We start from the raw sequence: 25,154 nt of genomic DNA on the forward strand, positions 1-25,154 counted from the left end.
GTGCCATGGCCAAGCTCACAGGCTGCTAGGCCCCTGGCAGGACCCTCCCTCCTCCAGTCCCTACTGGAAGGGACCTGGTGGCCACAGCCCAGCCTTACCTGGCATGGCGGGGACTGCTCCCATAGCTGGCATCATGGGCATGGGCATGGGCGCAGGCATCATGGCTGGCTGGTACCCAGGCATCTGCATCATTGCTGGGTACACTGAGGGAACAGGGCCCTCCCAGTCAGTCTGTACCTGGGCCCACAGGCAGCCTCTCTCCAGCCCCAGGCAAAGAGAACAGCATGGGCCACCAGGCTGCAGCTCTGACCGAAGCTGCCTGGGGGTCCCAGGCCACGCCCATCTGTGTTGCTGGGCAGGGAGACTGGATGGGTGCTCGGCCCTGCACTCACCCATGGGGTAGGTGCCTTGCTGCATGGGCCCCATAGAGCCTCCTCCCTTCATGCGGCCGCTCAGAGCCCTGCCTCGCTCCAGATCCTGAAGGGACAAAGATGACAGGTCACAGGGTCAGAGCTAGAGCCCTGGGACGGCTGGGAGGGGCAGCAGAGGCCCCACTGGGGCAGGGGCAGGGGTGGGGTGGGATGGGGGTGCATGCAGGACACTCACGCTGAGGCCTGGGGAAAGGACTGGCTCGAAGAGGTTGTCCAGGAAGCCGTCCAGGCTCCCTGAGGTCCGGGACTCCCCTGTGGAGAATTAGTGTCACCTGCCCGGGGCACACGGCCTCCTGCACCCAACACTCCGCCAACCTTGCGGGCCCATTCCCAGCCTTACCTGGGTGACTCCTGCTGGGCAGTGTTGGGGCTGGACCTGGAGGGGGACCTGGGGGCAGTGAGGGGGCCTGGAGGCTCGGGGCTGGGGGGATGTCCTTGGCTCTGCAGGAGATAGTGGGCCCAGCTAAGGAGGTGTCTTGGCTGGGGAGGGGGGGTCTTGACTGGGGAGGAGAGGGGTCTTGGCTGGCGGGGGGGGGGTCTTGGCTGGGGAGGGGTGCCGTGGCAAGGGGGGCACTTTGGCTAGAGGGGTGCCCGGGCTGAGGCAAGGTATACAAGCTGCTCACACGGGGTATGAGGAGGCTTGGGGGGGCTGGGCCGGGCCTGTGGCAGCATCTGTGAACCCCAGGGTACAGAGGCTGTGGGGGTTATGTATGACAGGATAGGGACAGGACAAGGCCAGGGCAGGGGTGTTGGGGTGGCACCTACGGGCCATGGGGGGCGATGGGGTAGCTGTGGGGACTGGCCGGGTCCCCTAGGTCCTCTATCTGGCCGATGAGGTCCAGCACGAAGTCGCAGCCAGCCAAGTCTTCCCAGGAGTCCCTGGAGTGCAGTGACACAGACCAACCACGCGGGGGCGTGTCCAGGCCTCTGGGCGAGACAAGGGAGTTAGCAGGGGGGCGGTCAGCCATGCAGATGACCATCTGGAGGGGGCAAGGATGTGAGGGCGGGCCGGGGGGAGGGGGCTGCGGAAGGGGACAGGAACCTGGCTGAGGACCCGGTTTCCCTCAGAGAGAGCGTGGTCTTTTTTTGCTGCTCAGGCCTCGACTTCTGCATCGGCTCTGATGCTCTTGTCTGTTCACCTGCTTAGCTCGAGTCTGGCCCGGATCTAGTGATACGCTCTCTGCTTGCTCTCCATCCTGAATCTACTGTCTGGACCCTGCCCACCTGCCCCAGCCCCTCACCTCCACCCACTCTAGGGAGCTGGCTTTGACCTTGGGCCTGCAGGAGCAGCTGCAGGAGGTGCTTGGCGGGAGGATGAGGACACAGGAGGAGGAGGGGACAAGGGTCAGTGTTGGCCACCACCCCCCCACCGCCCCAGCCCAGGCCCCCCGCCACCTTCTCTGCAGAATCCACCCGGCAAATTGCTCGCCCGTGGTCCAGGACTCCACCTCGGCCGAGTAGCACTCCTCTGTGGGGACGAGGTGGGGCAAGAGTGAGGGGGGGCAGGGTCCCCCCGAGGGGAAGGGGCCATGGTCCCATGGGGGTTCCAAGGGAGGTCAGGGTCACAGGGCATGCAACGGGAGGGCTAGGCGGGGAGGGGGTCTTGGGAGGGCAGGGGTGCAGGGCAGGCTCCTCTGTGGGCCTGGGGAGGCCTGAGCATCACCGTTGAAGGTGAAAACGTCCAGCGCCATGCGGCCCCGCCTCCATCCGGCCGTCCACTCGAGCTGGGTGGGTGGGTGAGCCCGTGCAGCCCCAGGGGCCAGCTGCGTCTGCTCCAGGGCCCCCAGCAGCTTGTGCTGGCACAGCGCTGCCATGCCCCTGGGGGCCTGGTCAGACACAAACCTGCGGGCACAGCACAAAGCTGCTGTGGGGGCGGGGCGGCCCGCCAACCCCACCCACGGGGCTCCCACCCACGGGCATCTTACTTGAGCAGCGGCTTCTGCAGGGTGGGCCTTGGCGGGAAAGCGCTGAGCAGGATGGCCATGAGGGCCCAGCCGCGCTGACTCTGCTGCTCGTCCGGATTGTGCCAGAGCTGGGCCACCAGCTGGCTGAAGAGCTCGTCCCGCAGCCCCGGCCGGCGCTGGCCCTGCCGCACCAGGTACTGACCCATCGTCTGCTCCTGCCAGGGCAGCAGGGACCCGTCCCCCAGGAACCGCAGCATCTGCAGACACAAAACGAGGCGAGGCCGGCCGGCCATGCAGGGCTTCCTGTGCCCAGCCAGCATCCCCGGCCCGGGACACACCCTGTCCTCTCCCCGTGTGTCACTCACCACCTTGTTGATATCCAGGGCATGCTGAGGGCTGTCACCGTCCAGCCGGGTCAAGGGCTTGGCCAGCAGCTGCCCAGGGTGGGGCAGGGATGGCTCCTGCAAAAAGGGAGGGTGACGGGGCACCTGAGCAGGGCTGGTCTGTGCTGCCCCGCCGGACACAGCCCCACGGGAGCCCCAGGGGAGCCCCAGGGGAGGGGAGCATGCGCCCTGCGACAGGAAGAGGGGCTGGCGAGGAAAGCCATCTTAAAAATACATCTCAGTTTGTTCTTTCTCATTAGAAAATGAAAGCCTGGACATGCAGAAAACACGGAGGAGGGAGGGAAAATTAGGAGCTTGAGATTAAAATACACACACTACTGTATATAAAATAGGAAACCCACACGGACCTACTGCAGAGCACAGGCAATATCTTAATAACCTCTGATAATAAAGAATCTAAAGAATAAATATACACATATATAATGGAATCAATTTGCTGTATCTGAAACTCACACAACATCATAAATCAATTATATTTCAATAACAACAACAACAACAAAAAGAATAGGGAGTTCCCGTCGTGGCACAGCCGAAACGAATCCGACTAGGAACCACGAGGCTGTGGGTTTAATCCCTGGCCTCGCTCAGTGGGTTACGGATCTGGGGTTGCTGTGAGCTGTGGTGGAGGCCGGCAGCTGTAGCTCCGATTCAACCCCACGCCTGGGAACCTCCATATGCCATGAGGGTGGCCCTAAAAAGGAAAAAAAAAAATAATTAAAAAAAAAAAAAGGCAATGGAAAAGAATGGAGAATAAAAACCACCATTTGCCAGATGTGACCACAGCAACGTTTTAGCTTCTCTCGTTCTGGTCTTACTTTCTATGTGGACACACATCCCCACCCACCTCGCCCAGTTCTTAACCAAACTGGGATCCCACTCTATGTGCGATTATTACTATGTTTTTATGGCTGCATCTGCAGCATACAGAGGTTCCCACGCTAGGGGTTGAATTGGAGCTGTAGCTACTGGCCTACACCACAGCCAATAACCACGCCAGATCCAAGCCACATCTGTGACCTACACCAGAGCTTGTGGCAAAGCCAGATCCTTAACCCACTGAGCAAGGCCAGGGATTGAATCCATGTCCTCATGGACACTAAGTGGGGTTTGTTTCCACCGAGCCACAGCGGAAACTCCTCCAGGTGCGAATTTGAATCCTGCTTTTGTTTCCATCATCGCAGCCCGGACACTCTGCCTTGTCATTACACACGCTTTAACGAACACGGCTTCAATGGCTGGGCAGCCGCAGGTGTAACAAAGTGTGGGTCACAGATAAGTAACAATAAGAGACATTTGGGTTCAAAACCTGACTAGTATCCATGAGGACGCAGGTTCGATTCCTGGCCTCGCTCAGTGGGTTAAGGGTCCGGCGTTGCCGTGAACTGTGGTGTAGGTCACAGACACGGCTTAGATCCTGCATTGCTGTGGCTCTGGCGTAGGCTGGTGGCTACAGCTCCGATTCGACCCCTAGCCTGGGAACCTCCATATGCCACAGGTGCGGCCCTAAAAAGAATAAGAGAGAGAGACATTTGGGTTCAAGAGATTCTCCCCAAGCAAAGCATCTGCACCCACAGCCCCCACCACAGGGGTGGGGGTGTTGGTGGGTGGGGTGGGGTTTGGAGAAAGGAAGATAGACCCAGCTTCCACCTGACAGGGGCTAATATCTGGGGAACACGGGTGCCAGCCAGGAGGCACCGAGGCCCACCTGGAAGCCGGTGGAGATGAAGCTGGAGAAGGGGAACTGGTCGATGTTGGGCGGGAGGGCCAGGTTGGGCCGCGCAGGCACTTCCGGGGGCAGGGACTCAGTGATGCTCTGGGCCAGGGCGTGCTGGCGGCCTGGAGGACAACAGAGGCAGCCCAGAAACGCCCAGGTAAGCCGCCTGACTGGCACAGCCTCCGCCTCCCACCATCAGCCCCCAGCCCCGCACAGAGGGAGCTGGAAGTGGGGGGGGCGGGGGCAGGCCTGGAGCATCAGAGGGAAGGGTCACAGGGACAGATGCTCCGGGCACAAGGGGGTCGCAGCAGGGATGGCAGCCACGGAGACTCGCCTTCTGCTGTCTTCAGCATGACAGCCAGCTCGGCTGGGATCTCCAAGCGCCCCAGCTCCTGGCAGAGACAAGCAAGGGACCAGGAAGTGAGACCCAGGGGCCCGCCTTGCCCCAGGGCTATTAACTTCCCCTCTGAAGACCAAGGACTCTAGTCCTGGACACTCAAACAGGCGGGGCCCCGGAGCACTCAGGGGGAAGCCAAGGGCACCCCGGTCCTCTTCTTGGGGGGGCACAATGGATGCGCCTGAGGGACAGGAGCCATCGCGGTGCCCCTGGGGCCCCTAGCCTTCCCTCAAGCCATGCCAGATTCAGCAGGCTCACGACCCAGCAAAACCCCCTCCAGCTTCCAGGCACCTACCATGCTCGGCACCTTCTCGGCGGCCCCGCCGCTATGCCAGCCACGTCGATGCCCAAGCTGTTTGAGGGCAGGCAGGAGGAGCAGATGACCTGTGAGGCGTCGCCACGGGCTCCCTAGAGGCTCCTCCCCAGCCCGGCAGTCCAGCTGCCCCTCCTGCCCTAGAGAGGCCCCGACTCCAGCGGCGGAGGAACCCCAGGGCAGAGCCACGGGGGGCCAGCTGTCTGCCCCCAGCCCTCTGGAGCCCTTACCAGCCTAAGCGCCGTGGGTGTCACTGCCCGTCTGCCAGGGCACTGGGAGGAGGGCAGGAAGAAGGGCAGGAAGAAGGGAAGGAATGGTCCCAGGGGACAAAGTCCAGCCAGGGAGGGGCCAGCCGGGGGGGGGTGCATGTGGGCACTGCCCTTTGAGCTGCTTTATGGCCCTCAAATTAGAGTCATCAGGCAAGAGAGGGGCGCAGCCCAGGGTGGGAGGCTGGAGAGGATGGGAAGGGCCCCCCCAGGGAGGGGAGAGTCAGGCCCTGGGGGTGGGCAGGTGCGAAGGAAGCCAATGACTGCCCGGAGGCCACAGGCTGCCCTCGGCCCTTGGCTGGGCTTGGAGCGCGGGCACCATCGGGGTTGGGCTCACCTACGCTGAGCTGCCCGGGGACCAGCAACCCCATCCACACGCCTCACCTGTCGTCTCTGCCGTCTCCTGAGCAGGGGCCGGGCCACCAACAGGATGGCGTTCACCTGCCCCAGGGCCGCCCGCCGCCGGAGGCAGCTCTTCCTGGAGGCCAAGAGGGGATAGTGAGGAGTCCAAACTTAGCCCCAGTATCTGAGCCCCCCAGACCCAGACACGAAGGCAACCTCTCACCCCAGGGGAGTCCCCCCGTTAACAGAAGCAACAGGCAAAGATAGGACACTTTGGAAGAAGAGAAGGTGGGAGTTCCCTTTGTGGCTCAGCGGGTTAAGAACCAGACTAGTATCCCTCAAGATGCGGGTTCAATTCCTGGCCTCACTCAGTGAGTTAAGGATTCAGTGTTGCTGCAAGCTGCAGCATAGGTCTCAGAAGTGGCTCAGATCTCACATTGCTGTGGCTGTGGTGTAGGCCGGCAGCTGCAGCTCCAATTCAACCCCTAGCCTGGGAACTTCCATATGCCGCAGGGGCGGCCCTAAAAGGACCAAAGAAGTAAAAGAAAAAGGAGATCAGGTAAACCAAGAAGCTACTGAGCACATGGATTAAGATCTGAGACTCTGGGAGTTCCCATCGTGGTGCAGTGGTTAACGAATCCGACTAGGAACCATGAATGAGGTTGCAGGTTTGATCCCTGGCCTCGCTCAGTGGGGTAAGGATCCGGCGTTGCCGTGAGCTGTGGTATAGGTAGCAGATGCGGCTCAGATCCCATGTTGCTGTGGCTCTGGCGTAGGCCGGTGACTACAGCTCCGATTCGACCCCCTAGCCTGGGAACCTCCGCATGCCTCAGGAGCGGCCCTAGAAAAGGCAAAAAGATAAAAAGAAAAAAAAAGATCTGAGACTCTGGAGCTGACTACCTGGGTTCAGACCACCTGTCCTTCCGGCCATCCAAGCAATGAAACCAATTTCAGCCAGAAAAAAGACAGGAGGTCCTGACCCATGTTCTGACATGAATGAACCCTGACAACGTTCTACTTCGTGCAGTAAGCCAGACAGAAAGGGAAATACTGGGGGAGTTCCCTTGTGGTGCAGTGGGTTAAAACCCCCTCATTGTCACTGCTGTGACATGGGTTCAATCCCTGGCCCAGGAACTTCCAAGTGTCACAGGCAAAAAAACAGAAGGAAATATTGCATGAGTCAACTTAGATGACATATCTCAACCAGGCAAACTCACAGAAACAGAAAGTAGACGAGAGGTTACCCAGGGCGAGAGGGAAGGGCGAGCGGGGAATCGCTGCTGAACCAGTTACAGAGTTCCTGCTGGTGATGAAAATGGCTTGGAGGAGTTCCCGTCGTGCCTCAGTGGTTAACAAACCCAACTAGTATCCACGAGGACGAGGGTTCGATCCCTGGCCTCGCTCAGTGGGTTAAGGATCCGGCGTTGCTGTGAGCTGTGGTGTAGGTCACAGACATGGCTTGGATCCTGTGTTGCTGTGGCTGTGGTGTAGACCGGCAGCTGTAGCTCCGACTGGACCCCTAGCCTGGGAACCTCCATATGCCATGGGTACGGTCCTAAAACAACAACAACAACAACAACAACAACAACAACAAAAAAAAAAAAAAAAGGAAGAAGAAGAAAATGTTTTGGAAACAGAGGTGAGGGGTACCCCCTCTGCAGGGCTTCTGTGGTGTCCACGGCTCTGCTGTCATTTTGTTCTCAGTGCTTTAACAATCCCCTTTGGGGGGACAGCAGCTGGTTTACCAGCTGCCTTTGACTCCCCAGCTGGCCTGGGAGGCACCATCTCTGCCTTCGCCCCTGCGTCGCCAGCATCTGGCCCGGGCTGGACGGAGAAGATGGTCCACCCACAGCCGCCGGCGGACGCGGCAGGTGGGCGGCGAAGGGGAGGCAGGGCGGAGCTGACAGGTGAGACGGCCGAGGGAGCATCGGCAGACCAAGGAGGCCAAGAGCCTGGAGTGGAAACGGCTGCCCTGAATTGAGGCGGGAGGGGTAGGCAGGGCCTCACACAACCTGAGTCACACTTGCTAGTCCTTCTTTTTATTGTCACACCTACGGTATATGGAGGTTCCCAGGCTAGGGGTCGAATTGGAAACCCCCAGCCACCAGCCTATGTCACAGCCACAGCAACGCGGATCCGAGCCCCATCTATGACCTACACCGCAGCTTGCGGCAATGCCGGATCCTTAACCCGCTGAGCGAGGACACTGTGTCAGGTTCTTAACCAGCTGCGCCACACAACAGGAACTCCCAAGTCACCCTTTTAAAAGTATTCTTTTTTTTTTTTTTTTTTTTGTCTTTTTGTCTTTTCTAGGCCTGCACCCACGACATGTGGAGGTTCCCAGGCTAGGGGTCGAATCGGAGCTGTAGCTGCTGGCCTACACTAAGCCACAGCCACAGCCAAATGGGATCTGAGCCGCATCTGTGACCTATACCACAGCTCACAGCAATGCCGGATCCTTACCCCACTAAGCGAGGCCAGGGATCGAACCCGCAACTTCATGGTTCCTAGTCGGATTTGTTAGCCACTAGAGCCATGACAGCAACTCCTAAAAGAGTATTCTTGATGCAGAGTGGAGAACAGACTAAAAAAAAAGAATAGTCAAGGAGTCGAGACCACAGATTTGAGGAGTTCCCTGGCGGCTCAGCAGGCTAAGGATCTGATGCTGTCATTTCAGTGGCCTGGGTCGCAGGTTTGATCCCTGGCCCAAGACCTTCCACAGGCCATGGGTACAGCCAAAAACATTAGAAGATTTTTTTTTTTTTTTTTTGTCTTTTTGCTATTTCTTGGGCCGCTTCTGCGGCATATGGAGGTTCCCAAGCTAGGGGTTGAATTGGAGCTGTAGCCACCGGCCTACACCAGAGCCACAGCAACGCAGGATCTGAGCCGCGTCTGCAACCTACCCCACAGCTCATGGCAACGCCGGATTGTTAATCCACTGAGCAAGGGCAGGGACTGAACCCGCAACCTCATGGTTCCTAGTTGGATTCGTTAACCACTGCGCCACGATGGGAACTCCAGAAGATTTTTTTTAAAAGACTGCAGATTTGAGTAGCCCTGACAGGTAATGAGCTGCTTGTGACAGAGGGTATTCAAGCAGAGACGGTATGGGTGGGGATGCTGTCAAGAAGAGTCCAGTGCCAATGGGATGCAGGCAGACTTGCCTCAAGGTCCTACGACCCGCCCCCACCACCTTGGAGGAGGCTTACAGCCTCACCCCACCCTGCAGACCTGGTTTGGAGCCCACGCACGCGAGCCTGCATCCGTGGCAAGAGACGGAGGCGCTGGCAGGAGATGCAGACACGGAGGCCTCGGTGCAGGGTGAGCAGGGCCTGGGTGCGCTGCTCGGCCCGGTGCTGCTCCAGCTGCTGCCAGCCTGGCTCTCGCAGCAGAACCTGGGGGCACAGGTTTGGGCTGGAGGCAAGCCAGGCTGGGTACCAAGTGGCCAGGGCCCCCCATCTTTCTCCCAATGCTTCAGCCTCCTTCCTTCGATTCTATTGGGGTGCCCAGGACAGCCAGCCCCACCCCAAATCTCCCCGCCACCCAGAGGGACCACCAAATGCTGAGTAAGTGCCAGAATGCTCCTCCCCCTTTCCAGCCATGCCCACCACCCTGCAGGTAGGCATCACGCACCTGGGTGGCTCCCAGGTGACAGAGGTCGGATTTAGCCCCGAGCACCTGGCTTAGGATAGCGCCACATTGCTCCCTGTCAGAGAGCTCTCCCTGCCCCTCTGTCCTCAGGGCCCGGAACCTGCCCCAAGGTCAGAGAACTGAGGTCGGAACAAGCAAAGCAGGGACCGTTCTCCACACTCATTTGATACCCGAGCCCCTTGGGCTCTATTCAGTCAGTAAGTCATTCAACAATGCTTTGGAAAGCACCTACTATGTGCCGGGCACCCAGGAGAGTTTCGCTCAAAGGAGGAGGGGCGGGTGAATGCGTGGAGGGGTACAGGGGTGATGAAGACGAAAGGAAGCAGGGATGGAAGGAGAGAGAAGGGAGGGAGGGAGGGATGGTTGGACGTCAGGCCCAGGTCCCTGGGGAGGTGGGTCCGGCTCCAGCCTGAAGGAGCCCCAGTCCCCCAGTCGGCCTTCCTAGGGAGTCCTGGCCCTGAAGCACCCGCATGCTTGCCTGCCCCCATCCTGGGGCCCTACCTGGCCAGGAAGAGCCGGAAGGGCACACGGATGGGGAAATTGGCGCTGCGGGTACACACAGCCTCCAGGATGCCCGCCTGGCGCAGCTGCTCTGCCACGTGCCCCACATCAAAGAGGCCCGGAAGCTGTGGCCATGGGGACAGAGCCCGGGACAGCTGGAGTCGGGGGCGGGGGGAGCTCAAAGCGTGGGGGCCGAGGGGCAGGGCACGAGGAGGGTGAGGGTGGCTGCGAAGGGCAGGGCCAGGCGCTGAGAGAGCTCACCTTCCCCGGGTTGGGGCTGAGACACTGGATGGCATAGACATGGCTCCTGGGGGGTGGAGGAAGGTCACTGAGCACAGACTGGCCCCCCACTCAATCTCCCTGGGGTCAGGGGTCGGGGGGGCACTATTCTCACCTGCCAAGCTGGGCTATGAGGTCCCCCAGGGAACGCTGGAAGCGAGAGGCCAGTGTGGGTTTGCCTCGACCTCCCCTGGACTCAGGCTCTGCTTCCTGGAACAGGCTGCCCACCAGCTGTGGGGTCAAAAGGCGCCCAGCTGGCTCACCTGGGCCCGTCTGCCCCCCGGGGAGCCAGGCTGGGCCAGCCAAAGGTTCAAGGTGCCAGTATCGTGAAGGCAAGCCCCTGGCCAAGTCTGTGTGGGTGAGGAGAGCAGAATGGGGGGACAGAGTTTGGGGGGGTCTGGCAGAGGCACCTGGAGCCGGCTCTGGGCGAGCATTTCCACCACGGCAGGGTCAAGGCCATCCCGGTTTCTGTTTAAAAACTTGTGAACCTGCAAGATATAATGTGGGCTCAGGAGGGGAAGCCAAGGAGGGAAGGCCGGGTGTGGAGGCCTGTCCCTTTGTCAGAGTCCAGCCTCTCCCCTCCGAGTTAAAGGCACCTTTGAAGTTGGGCGCTTATCTCAGGCCATATACCAAAATTCACTCAAAATGAATGGATCAAAGACCTCTAGGTAAGACCTGGAGCTATAAAACTCTTGGAAGAAAACCAAGGGAGAAAGTTTCATGGCATTGGACTTGGCGATGATTTCCTAAAAGCACAGGCAACAGAAGAAAAATTAGGTAAAGCCTCGATTACATCTGAATGAAAAACTACAGTGCATTAAAATGTAGTATTAAGCGAGTGAAAGGTGGAGTTCCCGTCGTGGCGCAGCGGAAACAAATCCAACTAGGAACCATGAGGTTGCGGGTTCCATCCCTGGCCTCGCTCAGGTTAAGGATCTGGCATTGCCCTGAGCTGTGGTGTCAATCGCAGATGTGGCTCGGAGCTAGCATTTTGGTGGCTCTGGCGATAGGCTGGCAGCTATACCTCCGATTGGACCCCTAGCCTGGGAACCTCCATATGCACAGATTGGATAAGGGATTGATATCCGGATTATGCAGAGAACTCTTACACCTCAACAAGGACAAAAACAACTCCACTCAAAGAGAGGCAGGAGCTCCCGCTGCAGAGCATTGGAAATGAATCCGGCTCGTTTTCATGAGGACACATGTTCAATCCCTGGCCTCGCTCAGTGGGTTAAGGATCCAGGGGTGCCGTGAGCTGTGGTGTAAGTCGCAGATGTGGCTTGGATCTGGTGTTGCTGTGGCGTAGGCTGGCAGCTACAGCTCTGATTGGACCCCTAGCCTGCGAACCTCCATATCCTGCAGGTGCAGCCCTAAAAAGACAAAAAAAAAAAAAAAAAAAAAAAAAAGGTGGAAAATAACAAGTACTGGCAAGGATGCAGAGAAACTGGGATCCCCGGGCATTCCTGGTGGGAGTATAAAATGGAGCAGCCACTGAGGAAAGTGGTTTGATGACTCCTCAAAAAGGAAACACAGAATTACCACGTGACCCAGCACACCCACTCCTAGGTAAATATGCAAAAGAACTGAAAGCAGAGGAGCTCCCTTCATGGCTCAGCAGTTAATGAACCGACTAGGATCCATGAAGATGCGAGTTTGATTCCTGGCCTCGCTCAGTGGGTTAAGGATCCAGCATTGCTGTGAGCTGTGGTGTAGGTCTCATAGACACGGCTTGGATCCCGTGTTGCTGTGGCTGTGATGTAGGCTGGCAGCTGTAGCTCCAATTCAGCCCCTAGCCTGGGAACCTCCATGTGCCATGGATGTGGCCCTAAAAAACAAAAAAGAAAAAAAAAATTGAAAGCAGAGACTTGAGCAGTTACTTGTACACACATGTTCACAGCAGCACAGTTCAAAAGAGCCAAAGGGTGGAAACAGAGTAAGTGTCCTCCAGTGGATGACGGATAATCAAAATGTGGCCTCCATACAATAGAATATTATTTGGCCGTAAAAAGGAAGGGAATTCTGATATGTGCTACATCATGGATGAATCTTGGAAATAGTATGCTTAGTGCAATAGGTCAGACACACAAGGATTGTGTGTGTTATGATTCCACTGACATAAGATGCCTGGAATAGGCAAATTTATAAGATACAGAAAAATTAGCTATGACCAGAGGCTGGAGGTGGGGAATTAGGGAGTTAATATTTAATGGGCACAGAGTTTTGTTTGGGATGAAAAAAAGTTCTGGAAAAGGATTGTAGTGCTGGTTATACAACATCATGAGTGTATTTAATGGAGTTCCCGTCGTGGCTCAGTGGTTAATGAATCCAACTAGGAACCATGAGTTGTGGGAACCACGAGGTTGCGGGTTCGATCCCTGGCCTTGCTCAGTGGGTTAAGGATCCGGCGTTGTTGTGAGTTGTGGTGTAGCTCGCCGACACGGCTCAGATCCTGTGTTGCTATGGCTCTGGTGTAGACCGGCAGCTACAGCCTTGATTAGACCCCTAGCCTGGGAGCTTCCATATGCTGTGGGTATGGCCCTAAAAAGAAAAAAAAAAAAAAAAGTAAAATCACTTAGAAATGGTTGAAATGGTAAATTTTTTGTTACGTGTGTTTTACCACATTAATTTATTTAGCCAAATGCTTAAGCTGCCGCACCACAGGGGAGCTCCCATACTCTTCTAATTACTAGAACTTTAAAATGTGTTAATATCTGATAGAGGAAATTCCTCCATAATCCTTTGATTTTCAGTATCTTATTGGCTCGTCTCATGCATTTCTCTTCCAGATTATACTACAGAATTTTTTTTTTCTTTTTTGGCTGCCCCCTAGCATATGGGCCAGTTGCAACCTATGCCACAGCTGCAGCATTGCCAGATCCTTAACCCACTATGCCAAGCCAGGGATTGAACCTATGTCCCAGCACTCCAGAGACACCACCGATCCTGTTGCACCACAGCGGGAACGCCTATGCTTCAGGATAATTTTGTGAAAACCTATTTCTTCTTCTCTCGTAAAAAACTCATTGGAGCATTGCCTGGACTTGCACGACTTTTCTAGATGAACTGGGAAAGCGCAAATACAGGCTGCTCAACAGGAACGTGGCTCGTTCCTCCATTTTGGTCTTTTTTCGTGACTTTCAATGCTACAGTTTCATAGTTTTCTGGGTTTTTTTTTTTGTCTTTTTTTTAATGGCCACACCTGCGGCACATGGAAACTCCTGGCCCCGGGGTCAAATCAGCTGCAGGCCTACACCACAGCCAGAGCAGCACGGGATCGGACCCGCATCTGTGCCCATGCCTCAGCTTGTGGTACTGCAGAATCCAAGCCACACTTGTGACGTGTGCTGAACTTTTGTGGCAGCGCCGGATCCTTAACCCACAGAGAGAGTCCAGGGATCGAACTCTCATCCTCATGGAGACGATGTCGGGGTTCCCAAGCCGCTGAGCCGCGATGGGAACTCCCTCAGTTTTCTTTCATTCAATCTCCTTGTGGTTTTTTTTTTTTTTTTTTCCATACGTTGATTTTTTTTGAGGTATAATGGACATCTACTCCTTGTGTTTCTTGTTTGAGTAACTCCTGGCTAGTTCATATGTTTGCTTCTACAATGAGAGCGTGTCACCTCCTCCAGGAAGCCCACCTGACTTATCCCACCTCAAACAAGTCACACAGTCCTACCCTTTGTACCAGGCCCCCTGGCCTCAGCAACTCTCCTCCTGGGTGGGTGTCGAGTTACCACAAGGGGGAGGGGACAGCGCCTTCAGGGAGCACCCACGCCAGGCACCTGCCCTGCCATTTCCCCGTAGTTGTGTTAACCTGCAGGACGATGCTGCAGGACAGGCTCCCATTCCCATTTTACAGACGAGGCAATGGTGGCTCAGAAGAAGTCAACTGGCTGAGGTTATCAGGGCCAGGACCCACCCCTATGCTCTGCCCCTCTTGGGCTGGAGGGTCCCCAGGCCTCGACTCCCCCCGCCTCCCAACGCTCACCAAGACCTCAGGAAATCCTGTGCTGGGTGAGGCTGAGGGCCAGGAAGAGGCCTCCCCACTCTCCCCCCTCACCTGTCAGGGTCACGCCGCCCTCACGGATCCACCCTGATACCTGGTATGTGACGGTCCCGGCGAGATGCCGCACAGTGAAGACAGGAAGGGGCAGCTGGGGCTTAGCGTAGAGCGGGTGGTCGCCGTGGTGGTAGTGGCACTTTTGGAGGAAGGTATGGTCCGTGGCCTGATAAGAGCAAGAGCTGCTCAGCCCTTTGCAGGGGCTGTTCTCCCGCTGGGACTGAGCTTCCTCCCGGCCCCCAAACCACAGACATGCAGCAAAAGGGGAGCTTTGGGCGCCAAACTTCTTTTTCAGGAAGAGTCGCTCATATCTGCTTCTTTACAAAGAGCGTGGCCTCTGTTCCATGGACAATTTTTTATTTTTGTTTTTTAGGGCTGCACCCAAGGCATATGGAGGTTCCCAGGCTAGGGGTTGAATTGGAGCTATAGCTGCCGGCCTACACCACAGCTCACAGCAATGCAGGATCCAAGCCATGTCTGTGACCTACACCTCAGCTCACGGCAACGCTGAATCCTTAACCCACTGAGAGAGGCCAGGGATTGAACCTGCGTCCTCATGGATACAAGTCAGATTTGTTTCCACTGTGCCACAATGGGAACTCCCCCGGGACCATTCTGAACAATCAGTTTCCGCTTGAGAAAGATACAGCAGCCTCGCACACAGAAACCACCTCGGCCAATAGGCCAATAGGCGCTTTGGTGGCTCAGAGGACTCCTGATGTAATCATTGGAAAGAAATGAGCCCAGGGGATGGAAGGCAAATTTAGCAATCACTCCCGGGAGTCTCATCTCACAATTACAGGTGTTCCCCCCCACCCCGTGGCATGTGGAGGTTCCTGGGCCAGGGATCAAACCCACATCACAGCAGCAACAATGCGGGATCCTTAACACACGGAGCCACTGAGGAATTCCGACAGGTGTTTCTAAACAAATCTGTCAAAGACACTTTTAAAAAGCCACCGAGTAAGAGGTTACTTTCTGGAGCTTAGGAACTTAAACAACAAATACTTGGGAACTTATTTAGGAAGAGGAACCTGCCGCTTGGAGAAATAATTCCAGGATCAACACCCAACACCGCCTTGAAAAGTGCTCTTTCAAATGATGGAGACTCAAGGCAGGGCTGAGTGTGTCAGCCTAGGTCAGAGGGTCCCAGACATCAAAGACTCCTGGGACCAGTTTCAATAACACTCCATGAAACATTACGAACTGGGGAAAGCAATCATTTATGAATGAACACCCTGTTTACCTAATGAGGGATTGCAAATATGTGTGACTGTTAGGAAATGAATGTTAGGAGTCCCTGCTGTGACCCAGCGGGTTAAGGATCCCGCTTTGCCTCTGAGGCAGCGTGGGTTCGATCCCAGGGTGGGAAACATCCCCATGCAGTCGGTGTGGCCAAGAAAGAGAAGTGAATGATACTTTAATGTTCCTATTACATTGATCAATGAACTATCATCACGTTTGAGTATTTCACCGTTATTTTTCACCTCTCATTTTCGACCTCTAATTGGGGAAAGAGAGGTCATTTCGTATTTGGCTTCTATGGCCTTGGATCCTCGAGAAGAATCAAACCCCTGGCATGCCCTCACGGCCCCATACTGACCCACTGAGCCATACAGATGTGGTTTTTTTATTTGATTCTGTGTGTGTGTGTGTTTAGCTAATACCTCTCTCCTGCTATAGTGCAGCCTCTAAGAGGGCAAGAATGGGTCTATTTTTGCTCATGTTTTTAATCTCCAGCACAGCACATGGCACATGCATTTGATATTTAAGGAATACTTAAACACGTGCCAGGAGCTGTGGACAGGGCTTGAACCCTTCAGACGGAGCCTAGCCCTTGCAGAGCTCTGTCTAGTTCAGGGCAAAGAGTCAATGAATAAATAAACGGTGTCCTTGCTCGTGGACACGAGTGTTAGAAAAACAGAAAGTAACGGAGAGGCTGGAGCGTATCGAGGGAGCTATTGACACAGGGGCGGGAGGAAGGCAGTCCCTCGGGAGCCCTGCACAGTCCCCTTCAGGCTCTACTGCTCCCCTTCTGTGGCCAGGACTTGAGGAACCAGAGAGCTTGGGCATCGGGCTCATGATCACCCAGAGAAAGGACGGGAATCTGGTTTGGGCATCGCTTTGCCAAGCTGTGCTGGGGCCTGTGGGCAGGGGCCCAGGACCTCAGTACCTTATTGTTCCCCTGGGAAGCCCTGCCTAGTCCAAGCTGGCCATTAGGGCCCCCTGCTCCTTGTCCCCAACACTGCAGGCTCACCTGGGACAGCCACGTCTGGGCATCGAGGATACCCAGGAGGCTGTGGGGCTGGTCTGCCAGGAGGCCCAGGCAGGACTCCCGCGGAGGCTGGGGGACGGGCACCCAGGGCAGCAGCTCTCGCCGATGCTCCTCCTGGGAAGAGGCAGCATTTGCCTTACAGGGACCCCCCATGTTCACGGGGGGCCTCATCCGAGCCAGGGCCGGGATGGCCCTCCCATCTTACAGATGGGTACACTGAGGCTCAGAAGGACCGAGATGGCCCACAGCAAGGGGGGGGGCTTTGGGGCAGAGCTCTCAGCGCAGTGCCCCCTCTTTACCAGGGATGGCCTCTGTCCTGGGAAATAGTTGGGTGTCCCCCTGCCATCTCCATGCCCAGCTCCCCATACCTCCTCCTGGGCCAGCAGCATCTGGCTGGAGAAGAGCTGTAGGCGCTCGCTGGCCAGGTTGTTGCACAGCTGCTCCAGGCCATTGACCCGCAGTGCCTGGGGGGGTGCGTGGGCAGTGAGGGTGGGCACCCCTATGGGGTCAGCACACAGGCCTGGTGCCCTTCACCCCCTTCCCATGGCTGCCCACACCCTCCCCAGCACTAGGCGGGAATGGTGTCCCAGGGCTGATGCTGCAGCCTCCAGGGTCAAGTCCAAAGACCCTGGCACAGCGTGCAGGTCACCATGCCCCAGCCAGTCAGGCCTCTCTCTCTCCAGGAACCCACACCCCTGCCCTCTGCTTCAGCACCACTGTGAGCCTTGGGCCTCGGGTCACAGCCACCCTGTGGTCTGGAAGCACCTAGTTCGCTGGCTATCAGGATCCCACATCCTCATAAGCAGAGCTCTAGGCTGCCACCTCCAGGAAGCCTTCCAGGCTGCTTCTCTGCTTCTTCTGTGCCCTACCCCCAGCACTTTACCAGTAAGCCCAGCAGAGCCGCCACTTCATGTAGCTTTATATGGGGTTTTGACAGGACTTAAAACACACACAAGCATGCATATGTGCGTACACACACACACACTTGCTATGGTCATTCCCCTCCTTAGAGAGGGGACAGTCACTGAGGACACACTGGAGAGGAAGGGAGAGCAGGGGACAGTGACCAGTGCCCATCCAGGGACTGAGGAGGGGGCCACCTCCTCTTGCTCTCCCCTCTCCTCCTGCCCTGAGGAGGCAGCATCTTCTGGAAACGGATGGAGAGCTTAGTAAGCGCAGGGCAAGCTGGGGCATTCTCTATCTCTCTCTCCCCTCCTCTGGGTACACGAGAGGCGAGGCTGTGGGCTGATCCATGCAAGGGCCTGCCCTGCCTGACTGTGCAAGGCCAAGCAGGACAGAACTCTCCAGAGGCGATGTCAGGACCGGACAGGGCAGACGGACCCGGGGACCATCTTATGGTCAACAGGCAAGCAGTGCACGAGTGTCCCCGTCCCCAGGAGAGCGGCTGAGAGCCCCAGAAATAACCAGGATGAGACGGGCACCCCTTCCTGGCCCCCACCCCAAGGGGTGACCTCAAAGCCATAGACGTCCACGACGGTGACAGTGACCACGCTGCCTCCCTCCCCAGGAGGTGCCAGCCGTGCGTTGGTCCTCCTCAGAAGCCAGGCGAAGAGGCGTGAGTACAGGGCCTTGGCCAGGGCGTCCCTGTGGGCGTGGTGAGTGAGCCGCAGGCAGCGGGGCTCCAGGCCCACGTCTAGCTCTCTCCTGCCCCCAGGGCCACCTGGCATCAATGGCGCTTTCCAGGGGCAGAGATCTCGAAACCTGGCCATAGGGCGTCTCCTAGAGGGCAGAGGATACGTCCGAGGCACATCAGGCCCGAGGCCCATGCTGTGCTCCCCAGGCCTTGGGTGGTCTGGTTAGGCCCCGCCTCCCCAGGCCTCGAGCTCACCACGACTCTCCTGGTGACAGCCCCCTCCAGGCGCTCGGGCGGCACTCGCAGCAGCCGGGCTGCCGTGTGGATCTCGGCCCAGCTGGACACGGCGGCCACCTCCTGGGACTCCCACTGGACAGAGGGGGTGGGGAGCGGGGACAGCTCTGCGTGGGGAAGGGCCACATCCCACGGGGCAGGGACGGGGCCTGGCTTCGCCTGGCAAGGTGCCCGCTCCCGCGGAGGTCGATCTGGGCAGGCAGGTGCCGGCTCTGGAGCCCGACGGCCCACAGTGCGAAAATCCCAACTGGACCTTCCACTAGCTGGTGGGCCCTGACACGTCTCTCTCCCTCTCTGAGCCCCCACCGTCCTACTGTTAAAGGGAGAGTAACCCCCTTGAAGCTCCAGCGTTGCCAGGAGCCGTGAATTAGAAAATAGACGGAAAGTGATTTACACAAGGCGGGTACATGATAGCTGCTCGATTAAGGCCAAGTCCCCTTCTGAGGGTGGCAGCTGAGGGGGACAGGATTGGTACAGATGCAGAAAGACCCAGGCCCCACTTTTCTCATCTACACCACGGGAGTCCATCTGCTTCCCAGGGCAGTGGTGAGGCCCTGAACACGACTCAGGGCTCTGTGGTCCCCTACACACAAGGGTTTGGAGTTGCTGTGGCTGCTCTAATGATGCACCAGCAATCCAGTGCCTCAGAGGGAGCTCGCCTTTTTTTTTTTTTAATTTTAATTTTTTGCTTTTTAAGGCCGTGCCCACGGCGTATGGAAGTTCCCAAGCTAGGAGTTGAATCAGAGCTGCAGCTGCCAGCCTACACTACAGCCACAGCAATGTGGGATCCGATCCGCGTCTGTTACCTACACCACAGCTCACGGCAACGCCTGATCCTTAACCCACTGAGTGAGGTCAGGGATCGAACCTGCATCCTTGTGGATACTAGCCCGGTTTGTTTCCACGGAGCTACAACGGGAACTCCAGAGGGAGCTCACCTCTGAAGAGCAGAAGCAGATGTTGCCCAGCTGCAGGACAGTGGCCAGAACAGCCCAGACCGCAGTCAACTCCTCGGCGCACAAGCCCAGCGCCTGCAGGGCCTTCACCAGTCCTGTGAAGTCCTGAGCATCCTCCTTGCCCTGCAGCCTGCAGGCCTGGCCCTGAAGAGGGCAGCAGAGGTGAGGGGGCAGGGACCAGCCACCAGAGCCTCCCTCTCCCTCAGACCCTGCGTGGGGACCCCCCCCAGGTAGGCCCTGTGGCCCAGCACCCAGGGGGCCTTCCCCCACCTGGTTCAGAAAGCAGTAGGTCTCCGGCCCCTGGAGGGAGAGCTGCTCCCGCTCCCTGGGGTCCAGCCCTGCCAGCAGCTCATAAAACACATGGAAGCTCCGCTCAGCCTGGGCCTCGGGAGAGAAGGACAGGCTTAGGGGAAGAAGCAGACTGGTCTAGCATCCCAGGGGAACAAGGACAAGTCCTGGGGAAGGTGGGCCTGGGGACTGAGGGACCACGGCCCCTTGCAGGGGCCCCTCCCTCTCTCTCACTTTCAGAGCAGCAGGATGGGTCTTACCTGAAACACCACTCTTGAGGTCTCAAGCAGGTAATGTGACACAGAGGCTCCCAGGATGACCCCACTGTGGGCACAGGACACTGGGTGAGGGTGCCCAGGGTACATGCAGCCTGGGGGCCCCCGCTTAGAATCGGACGCACCATGGGCTGGACCCAAGGGTTGGACCCCTGTAAGGGGGGGCTGATCACGGGTGCCCCTGCCCCCCAGACCCATCACTCACTGCTGCAGGTGGAGGCACAAGACCTGGCCGAAGCGGCTAGCGTTGGCATTAAGGATTGTCTTGGCATGGCCAAAGCTGCCAAGCACGGGCAGTATGTCGTCCAGCTGGAGGGGGGAGGGGCATTCGAGTGTCCCCTGATCAGGTGTCTCAGCTAAGGACACAATGTACCTGGGAGTTCTGCTGGCCCATGGAGGGTTGGCCCTATCCCGGCCCACCCTGCCCCCACAGTAGGCGACGCCTGGGGCTGCCCCTTGGCCCAAAGGAGTAGGATGGTTCCTCTTGGGTCCCTGGAAAATGGCCAGCTACCCCTCACCTGACACCCTCTGTCCCTCGTCTGCTCCTGCTCCAGGCTGCTTAGGAAGTGCACAATCTTTCTGGCAGTTTCTGTCTTCCCAGAGCCACTGTGCCCACTGTGGGAGGGAGAGGGCTGCCAGGGTCTCCAGGGGAAGGCACAGAGGACGACTCCACTGAGCCCCAAAGTGGGGGTATGCCCACCTGGAAGTGACAGCACCCTCAAGACAACTCCCAGGAATGCAGACACAGAGACCCAGGGCACGGAGACCAGACAGAAAGTCCCCGAGACGTCATGTTCAAAGGGCACAGTCTTAAGAAGTCCAGAGCTGCTGCCCAGCAATGGACCGGCAGTTTCAAATGCAGACCCCACACGCCCGACTCCTGGCCCTCGGCGTGGCCTGTGGGTTCAGCCGGGCAGGGCAGCCACCACTCACCTGAGGAGGATGGCTGTGCCCTGCCCAGTGCTCTGAGACAGGTTACAGGCAGATGCCACGATGGCAAAGATGTGTCTGGGGAGGAGGGTGAGGGATGAGAAGGTGGCCAGAGACGGGCATCTGGGGCCCTCCTGGGTACACCATCCTGGGACCTCAATCCATGGGACAAGCTGGGGCTTAGCCACCCAGGGGGGTGAGCGGAGGGCTGGTGGGGCAAATTCACATACGGGGTGGTGTTGGGCGCATTCCTGGGGTGGTAGCTGGCCAGGATTTCGGGTGAGAAGAGAGGCAGGGGCCGGTGGGGGTTCAGAGCGAGCAGGAGAGGCCCCCCAAAGGTCTAGGAAGAAAGTGGAAGCTCTCATCAGAGCATGGAGGGAGCAAATGGAAAGGGGCTCCGATTGCCCGGCCCTGCCCTGCTCTGCAGGACCCCAGGGAGGGTTCAGCATCCAGCGCAGGGAGGGGCAGGAAGGTGGGAGACACTCCAGGGGTGCTAGGGAGCCCTGGGGAAAGGGGATCCCAGCCCCCGTCCCCCATACGTACGTAGATTCGGCCCAGGTGAAACCTCTTCTTGAGGCAGAGCAGCACTGAGCTGTGACACAGGGGCCTGTGGGGAAGCAGGGAGGAGGAGCAGGGAGCGGTGGGCAGAAGGGGGGCCGGGTTAGCGGTGCCACTGGCTGCAGGGACACTTCTACCAAGTCATGCACCCTCTCCCAGGCCAGGCATAACACAGGGGCTGGTTGCTAAGCAACCTGCCAGCCCCTGTGGGCATTACAAGCAGAACCAGGCTGCTGACCCAGAGGGAAGCTTTGTGCCAACTAGAGGCATAAGTGGCACCTATTCCCATCCCTCACCCGCCCCTTCCAGCCAGATAACCTTTTGAGAAGCCACATCCCTTCTAAGGATACAATTCATAAAAACTAGGGTAGGACAGGATATGAGCAAATGTGACCCAGGCATGGCAGGTTCAGAGCTGCGCCCACTCACCGCAGCAGGGCCAGGTCTTCCGTGTCCTCCAGGTCATCCAGGAGGCTCTGGCCCTCTGCACCAGGCAAGGGTGACGCCTCCAGGTCCCGCCCCAGGCTCAGCTCCAGGTCCCTCTCCAGGGCCTCCTCAGCCTCATCCTCCAGCTCCCACCGATCCCTCAGGGACCTGCAGGAGCCTGGGCTTCTCTCCAAAGTGAGTCGCGGCAGCAGTGCTTCAGTGCCAAGCCCAGGGTCCTCGTGGGGGTCGGAACTCTGAGCCCAGTGCACCGGGGCCTCGGCCTCCAAGATCTCGGGCTCCGCTTCGCTGCTGGAGCTGCTCTCATTGAGTGAGGGCTCGTCTGGGGGAGTTGGGCTAAGAACAGAGCAGGGGTGGGGCCCGGCCACCCCTTCTCCACGTGCCCAGCGCCCCTCATTGTCCCCGGAAGCCCCCGCACAAGACCGAACGCGCCCCTCCCCAGCGGGGGCGTCCATGGGCACTTCCTCTGAGCTCTGGCTGCTCGACGCCCTCCCTGCCCTGTGGATCCTAGGGAACACGACCGCGAACTTGGGATCTGGAGTCACCTCTTCATTAGGGTCGTCGAGGGCTGGGCTTTTCACCACCGGCTGGGAGCTCGAGCCGCCGCCAGGGGGAGCCCTCGACCGCCCCCCTCGCCTCGTTACTCCCGCCAGGCTCAGCACCAGACGGCGCCGCAGCCCCGGCGCTCGGCCTCGGCCCCGCCCCTCGCCCGCCCGCGGCCGCGCCCCCTGCGCCCCCTGCGCCCCCTGCGCCTCGCCCTCCTGCGGCCGGAGCTGCAGCCGCAGCCACCGCAAAAGGCCCAGGGCCCTCGCCGCGCGCAGGAATCGCTCTTTGAGGCCAGAGCTTCGGACACCCGCGGCCTGAGGAGCGGGGGCTGGCGGGGGCTTCCCGCGGAGCCTACGGAGCGCCACCAGGGCGGCCAGTGGCGCTGAGTCCCTGGGCCCATCAACTCCAGCTCCCGCTTCGCTGGCACCTGCCTGCCCTTGCACCTTCCCCACCACCTTTCCGACCTGGTGGTGCTGACCCTGGGCAGTCAAGGCCTCGGCTTTTCCAGGCTCGGCCCCCGTCGGCCCAGCCTCTGGCTGCACCTCGCTATCTCTCACGTCCCAGGCCGGCCTGGGGTCCCGAGAAGCCCGCGAGCTCCGGGGAAGGCACGCGTGGCTGCCCTCGGGGAAACTGGAGGCCGCGGCTTTTCTGCCCATCTCAGCCTCTTCAGCCTCACTGGCCTGGCTTGCTGTTCCTGGGGATACCCGTGCGCTCCGTCCAGGCCCGGCCCCTTCCACGCTTGAGTCCGTGTCTGTCCCAGAATCCTCTGTCCCTCCCTGGGGCCTCGCTCCCGACGATCCACCTTCTGGGTTCCGGGGCTTGGCAGGGGGCTTGTCGCTGTCCCTGGCGTCGCTGCTCAGGCCGTCGCTACTCGGGCACTCTCCTGGCGCCTCCAGCCCTGACTCCGGACCGCTTTGAGTGCCTCCCGAGCCGGCGTCCGTTTGCTCCGAGTTGGGCCGTAGCTCCGGAGCCCCGCCGCCCTGGCTGCTGCTCTCCTGGGCCTCTTGGGCTTCGCTGTCCGGGCAAGAACGAACCCCGTCTCCACCTGACGTGTCCCCATTGAGGCTCCGGGTCTCCGGGCGACTCCGCCGAGCCGAGCGTCCTCGCCCTTTCCCTCTCCTTCTGCGGCGGTCGTGCTCGTGTGTCCTCCCTTCTCGGGGGAGACGCTCCTCCAGGGCCCCCCCACGGTCGTCCCCGGGTTTGCGTCTCTCCTGAGGCCCGCATCCCCGACGCCGAGCGCTGCCTTGTCTCCCCGCAGCCTCCGGGGGCGGCCCAGCCTCTGGCCGTCTGCAGTCGCTGTCCTCCTCTACGGTGGGCTTCCTGCGGCCGCCGGGGGTCTCCTGGCCTCCCACGGTGCCAGGTTCCAAGAGCAGTCTCTCCCCGCGGGCCTTACCGCGGCCCTGTCGGCGTTCCCGGCTGGGCGCGCTGTCTGCGCTGGCCGACCCGGATTCCCGCTCCCCCGAGACGGGCCTCCTGGACCCCTCCGGGTTCTGGGGCGCCTTGCCCTTTCTCCTGCCCATGACTTTTCGGCCTCTCCCCTTCCCTAGGATCAGGCTGCCCGTGGGAGCTCTGGGCGCACACCACAGGCGCTCCGCTCGCGTCCTGCTCCGGCTGGAGCTACAGGCTCAATCTACCCGCCTCCGCGTCTCCCGTTTTACGCTTGCGCATCAATAATGCAGGTGGCTGCGGGTCCTGACCCCCTCGGCCAACAATAGAGCGGAGGCCGCCCAGGAAAAAGGAGCTGCAGCTGCGGACAAAGGCCGTGGACAGGGCAATCATGCCACTGGGAGTCGCAGTCAGCCTGGCCAGGCTGGTACCGTGTCAAACCGAGGGGGCCCACGCTCTGCTCCCCTTCACTCCTTCAGCAGGGGGTGAGAGGTGCCCAAGGAACCTGTTTGGGCTATCCTCCTCGTGGGGGGGTGGGATGCTCTGGGGACACTCACTCTCCTCCCTTGGCCCTCTACTGCTCCACAAGGCTGGGATCAGGCTATTTTATCACCACCAGCTGGAGGAAGAAGGATTTTCTGTTTGCCTGGCAATAGCTCAGCCAATGAGAAACTGTCAAATGAAGCCAATGAAAAGCTACTACCAGCTCCCAGTTTTCCTCCAAGGGACTTTTTGTCTTTTTGTTTATATATCAGCTGCTCCCAAATTCCCCTTCTCCTCCATAAAACAGTTTCCTCTGGGAGTTCCCCTTGTGGCTCAGTGGTAACTTGGTAACTTATCAATTAGTATCCATGAAGATGTGGGTTCTATCCCTGGCCCCACTCAGTGGGTTAAAGATCTGGTGTTGCTGGGAGCTGTGGTGTAGTTTGTGGCTGTGGCTCAGATTCTGAATGGCTGTGACTGCGGCACAGGCCTGCAGCTGTAGCTCCGATTTGACTCCTAGCCTGGGAATTTCCATGTGCCCCAGGTGCTGGCTCTAAAAAAGAAAAGTTTCCTCTCCTTTGCTTTAGAAGAGCTGTCATAATTCTTGTCCCAAATTGTAATTCTTTCCTGCTCCTGAATGAACCTATTTTGCTGGTAAGACAACTGGCTTTTAAAAAATTGATGTAGGTTCCCAGATTTTACATCTGAAATGGATGCTGATTTCATCACATCTTTTGCTTCAATTACAAACAGCACTGATTTCACCTGTGTCCCAGTAGAATTAATTCCTAGAAGTAGAATTGCTGGGCCATAAGGTATGTGTATCTGTAATTTGGAGAGTTTCAGATTTTCCTCCATGG

General features: G+C 58.4%; 1 protein-coding gene across 6 annotated transcripts in view; it reads right to left on the reverse strand.

Annotated features, from left to right (window-relative positions):
- MYO15B (myosin XVB) overlaps nucleotides 1-24,056 on the reverse strand; it is a 34,390-nt gene extending 10,334 nt beyond the window's left edge. For 3 of the 6 annotated variants that reach the window (XR_014820645.1, XM_084983434.1, XM_084983435.1), the window contains exons 1-34: nucleotides 21,865-24,056; nucleotides 21,421-21,484; nucleotides 21,108-21,217; nucleotides 20,881-20,955; nucleotides 20,466-20,562; nucleotides 20,153-20,256; nucleotides 19,933-19,996; nucleotides 19,655-19,768; nucleotides 19,367-19,528; nucleotides 18,390-18,503; nucleotides 18,222-18,280; nucleotides 18,013-18,145; nucleotides 16,909-17,004; nucleotides 16,523-16,654; nucleotides 14,306-14,431; nucleotides 10,613-10,690; nucleotides 10,318-10,433; nucleotides 10,185-10,230; nucleotides 9,924-10,048; nucleotides 9,405-9,522; nucleotides 9,003-9,166; nucleotides 5,814-5,907; nucleotides 5,146-5,202; nucleotides 4,788-4,845; nucleotides 4,445-4,575; nucleotides 2,701-2,796; nucleotides 2,357-2,592; nucleotides 2,095-2,273; nucleotides 1,827-1,899; nucleotides 1,197-1,358; nucleotides 772-872; nucleotides 607-683; nucleotides 393-477; nucleotides 99-203 (exon numbers count right to left, since the gene is read on the reverse strand). Coding sequence is in view for 5 of the 6 variants with exons in the window: in XM_084983434.1 (XP_084839560.1) it covers nucleotides 99-203; nucleotides 393-477; nucleotides 607-683; nucleotides 772-872; nucleotides 1,197-1,358; nucleotides 1,827-1,899; nucleotides 2,095-2,273; nucleotides 2,357-2,592; nucleotides 2,701-2,796; nucleotides 4,445-4,575; nucleotides 4,788-4,845; nucleotides 5,146-5,202; nucleotides 5,814-5,907; nucleotides 9,003-9,166; nucleotides 9,405-9,522; nucleotides 9,924-10,048; nucleotides 10,185-10,230; nucleotides 10,318-10,433; nucleotides 10,613-10,690; nucleotides 14,306-14,431; nucleotides 16,523-16,654; nucleotides 16,909-17,004; nucleotides 18,013-18,145; nucleotides 18,222-18,280; nucleotides 18,390-18,503; nucleotides 19,367-19,528; nucleotides 19,655-19,768; nucleotides 19,933-19,996; nucleotides 20,153-20,256; nucleotides 20,466-20,562; nucleotides 20,881-20,955; nucleotides 21,108-21,217; nucleotides 21,421-21,484; nucleotides 21,865-23,945 (5,632 nt within the window). In the remaining variant the exon portion in view is untranslated. Of the gene's footprint in view, nucleotides 1-98; nucleotides 204-392; nucleotides 478-606; nucleotides 684-771; nucleotides 873-1,196; nucleotides 1,359-1,826; nucleotides 1,900-2,094; nucleotides 2,274-2,356; nucleotides 2,593-2,700; nucleotides 2,797-4,444; nucleotides 4,576-4,787; nucleotides 4,846-5,145; nucleotides 5,203-5,393; nucleotides 5,608-5,813; nucleotides 5,908-9,002; nucleotides 9,167-9,404; nucleotides 9,523-9,923; nucleotides 10,049-10,184; nucleotides 10,231-10,317; nucleotides 10,434-10,612; nucleotides 10,691-14,305; nucleotides 14,432-16,522; nucleotides 16,655-16,908; nucleotides 17,005-18,012; nucleotides 18,146-18,221; nucleotides 18,281-18,389; nucleotides 18,504-19,366; nucleotides 19,529-19,654; nucleotides 19,769-19,932; nucleotides 19,997-20,152; nucleotides 20,257-20,465; nucleotides 20,563-20,647; nucleotides 20,956-21,107; nucleotides 21,218-21,420; nucleotides 21,485-21,864 lie in introns of those variants that run through there. The other 3 variants (XM_084983439.1, XM_084983438.1, XM_084983437.1) reach the window with 2 other exon arrangements.
- Nucleotides 24,057-25,154: the final 1,098 nt, after the last annotated feature.

The sequence above is a fragment of the Sus scrofa genome, chromosome 12 (genome assembly GCF_054392235.1).
Source record: "Sus scrofa isolate SSC_HxYL_T2T_F1_AM1 chromosome 12, Sscrofa_HxYL_maternal_Yorkshire_Landrace_v2.0, whole genome shotgun sequence".
Taxonomy (NCBI): Eukaryota; Metazoa; Chordata; class Mammalia; order Artiodactyla; family Suidae; genus Sus; species Sus scrofa.